This window comes from Elaeis guineensis, chromosome 2, assembly GCF_000442705.2.
Source record: "Elaeis guineensis isolate ETL-2024a chromosome 2, EG11, whole genome shotgun sequence".
NCBI classification, from domain to species: Eukaryota; Viridiplantae; Streptophyta; class Magnoliopsida; order Arecales; family Arecaceae; genus Elaeis; species Elaeis guineensis.
The window spans coordinates 62760575-62763021 of NC_025994.2; the positions used below are offsets into that span (position 1 = coordinate 62760575).

The 2447-nt window shown below is 43.2% G+C and overlaps 1 protein-coding gene across 1 annotated transcript; it reads right to left on the reverse strand.

Annotated features, from left to right (window-relative positions):
- Window positions 1-219: 219 nt before the first annotated feature.
- LOC105034126 (putative RING-H2 finger protein ATL71) lies at window positions 220-2091 on the reverse strand. The gene has a single exon (XM_010909176.3). It carries the CDS (start codon window positions 864-866, stop codon window positions 330-332), a length of 537 nt encoding a protein of 178 aa, XP_010907478.2. The 5' UTR covers window positions 867-2091; the 3' UTR covers window positions 220-329.
- Window positions 2092-2447: the final 356 nt, after the last annotated feature.

The following is a 2447-nucleotide window of genomic DNA, read 5'->3' on the forward strand; positions in this document are numbered from 1 at the left end:
CCCGCTCCTATTCATGAAACCTGAACTAAACAAAGCAATTCAAGCTTCAGCCATAGCTAGAGGGATAGAAGATGAATTCGCACCATGAACCAACAACCCTGCCCAAATTACACATCATTGCTAGCCCTAACCAGTGATCCCCAAGCTCAAACTAGAAGGGTCTAACACCTTCCTGCTTCTCCAAGGAAAGAATACAACTGTATCTAATAATGTGCTTAATATGCAAACATAGCTTGAGTTGAATTGAGACACACACTATTCACAGAAGAGTATCATGTCATGAAAAAAAAAACACCCTAACAAAGTTCTTTCCTGCCCTGTGTATCAATTCATACATTCCATGATCGCCTTGACAATGGAACAACCTCAGCCAAAGGCGTCGAAATAGGGCTCGGCAACGGCGAGGTGCGGCACAACGGGCACGTCGGATGCGACCTCAGCCATGGGTCGACGCAGCTGAGATGGAACAGGTGCCCACAGTCCGGCAGAACACGAAGCACGTCGGTGTCCTTGTAGTCGGCAAGACATATAGAGCAGCAAGAGGCCATGGTCGTCATCGTCGACCCCTTGACCTTGACCTTGGAGTAAAGCACTTCGGGGTAGCTCATCAGGGTAGCCTCATCGACCCCGGCCTCGGCGTCGGCCACCCTTGCCTCACCGGCAGGCCCACTCGACCGCCGGTGCGGTGCCTGGGTCGGCACGTTGGCTCGGGTGCATAAGTAGTATACAAACGTGATGCAGGCGATGAAGAGAAGGGTGCCGACGGAGAAGCCGAGAATATAGCGTAGCTTGCCGCTGTGCTGGGGGCTGAGCAAGACGTCAGGACCTCCATGGGGGCTTAGAGTGGGGCTGTTGGTGGAGTTCATCAGCCTTAGGTGAGGGGAGGTGATGGGGGTGGATAGGAAGGGATCGGTGGTTCTTCTTGGTGTTTGAAGTTGGATGGTATCCCAAGATTCAACACATGAGAGGCTTAAGGATTAATGACCACATGGTTTGGAGCGAGAGGAACGGAAGGATGCTTGGGATCTGGAAATTATGCGAAGCAAATTAATCTCTCCAACATTTTCGAGGTCAATGCTTCTCTGGTCGTCCATACAGTAGGCTTGCTATTGGTCTGCTCCTCCGACCTAAAGCATGACAACCAGCCAGAATGGAATTAAAACTGGAGCCAACTTACATTTTCTATTTTTTGGTATTAAGCCAACCTACATTTCGCATCGATCCAATTCACATAAGTTTACAAATAGGAATAAAATATACATCTGTTTAGTTTATTAGTCAATTTGTCTCGAGTGGTGGTGCTGACCTAAGATATCATTTAATGCAACACTACAAGAAAGAAAGGAGTTAGTGGCGGTCCAAACGACTAGGAAAAGCATGGAGAGCAGTTCGGTAGCCCTTTTTTTTTTTTTGGTAAAACAACGGTTCTGTAGCTTTCGCAGTGGTTGGAATGGCCATGACCGCGGCATCGTCAACTATTAGCGCTGTTTCAACAGCGACACGTAACCTAATCATTAGAGGGTGGATTTTTTTGGAGTCCACAGAAAAAATAAAGAAAGAAAATCATCAAACTAAAGAACAACCGAGCAAACTATAAAAGTAATTAAAGTTCCCGAGATAAGAATCTACCTAGGGATCTCTATGCAAAATAAAAACTGCATTAAAAGGCAGAATAGAGAAGCTATCAAAAGAAATGAACTGACGTTGGGAAGCCAGCCAATCCGCTGCACTGCTCCCTTCTCTAAACACATGTTGAGCTTCAAAATGATTCAGAAATGAATAGAGATGAAGAATATAGACTAAAGGAGGATTGATCCGTCGGTCATTTGAAATTTTTTGAATCCAATTAATGACCATCGTGGAGTCCCTAGAATCACTTGCCTGCAACCCGATGAAAGGATCGCCATCGAAAGAACCTCCCAAGCTGCTTAAAGTTCCATAACAATCATCGTATTTGCCTCAAAAGACTTTGCACCCACTACTGTAGCTTGAGCAAAATGATCATGAATAATGAATCGCACACAGCCTTGTGAATTGTGAAAAGAGCCACCAAAATTAATCTTCACCTGTCCAAAAGGAGGGGGAGTCCTTCTAACCTACAAAAATTAAAAAAAAAAAAAAAGGAGGGTGAGGAGCTTCTAAAACTACAAGCTTCCCACTGCATCAGAGATAAAGATTTTAAAAAATTATGGTTTCATTGAATTATAAGGCCAAGTGAATAGCAAATTTATAGAAATATGTTAGCCTTGGTTGAGTTTCAACATCATAGAAAATATTTTTTGATCAATGCATTAGTATGACATAAGAAGTATTAAAATCTTTGCTATTTAATCTCTATTATTTAGTATTTGATGCTTCTTGCTTTCTTTTTTAAGAATTTTTAATCATTGAGAATTATTCACAAACCAACCAACAAGGTTTCTAACAAATACATTCTATTGACCCGT

Excerpts from the sequence above, each read along its gene's own strand:
- LOC105034126 (XM_010909176.3), bottom strand. The coding sequence starts at position 866 with ATGAACTCCACCAACAGCCCCACTCTAAGCCCCCATGGAGGTCCTGAC.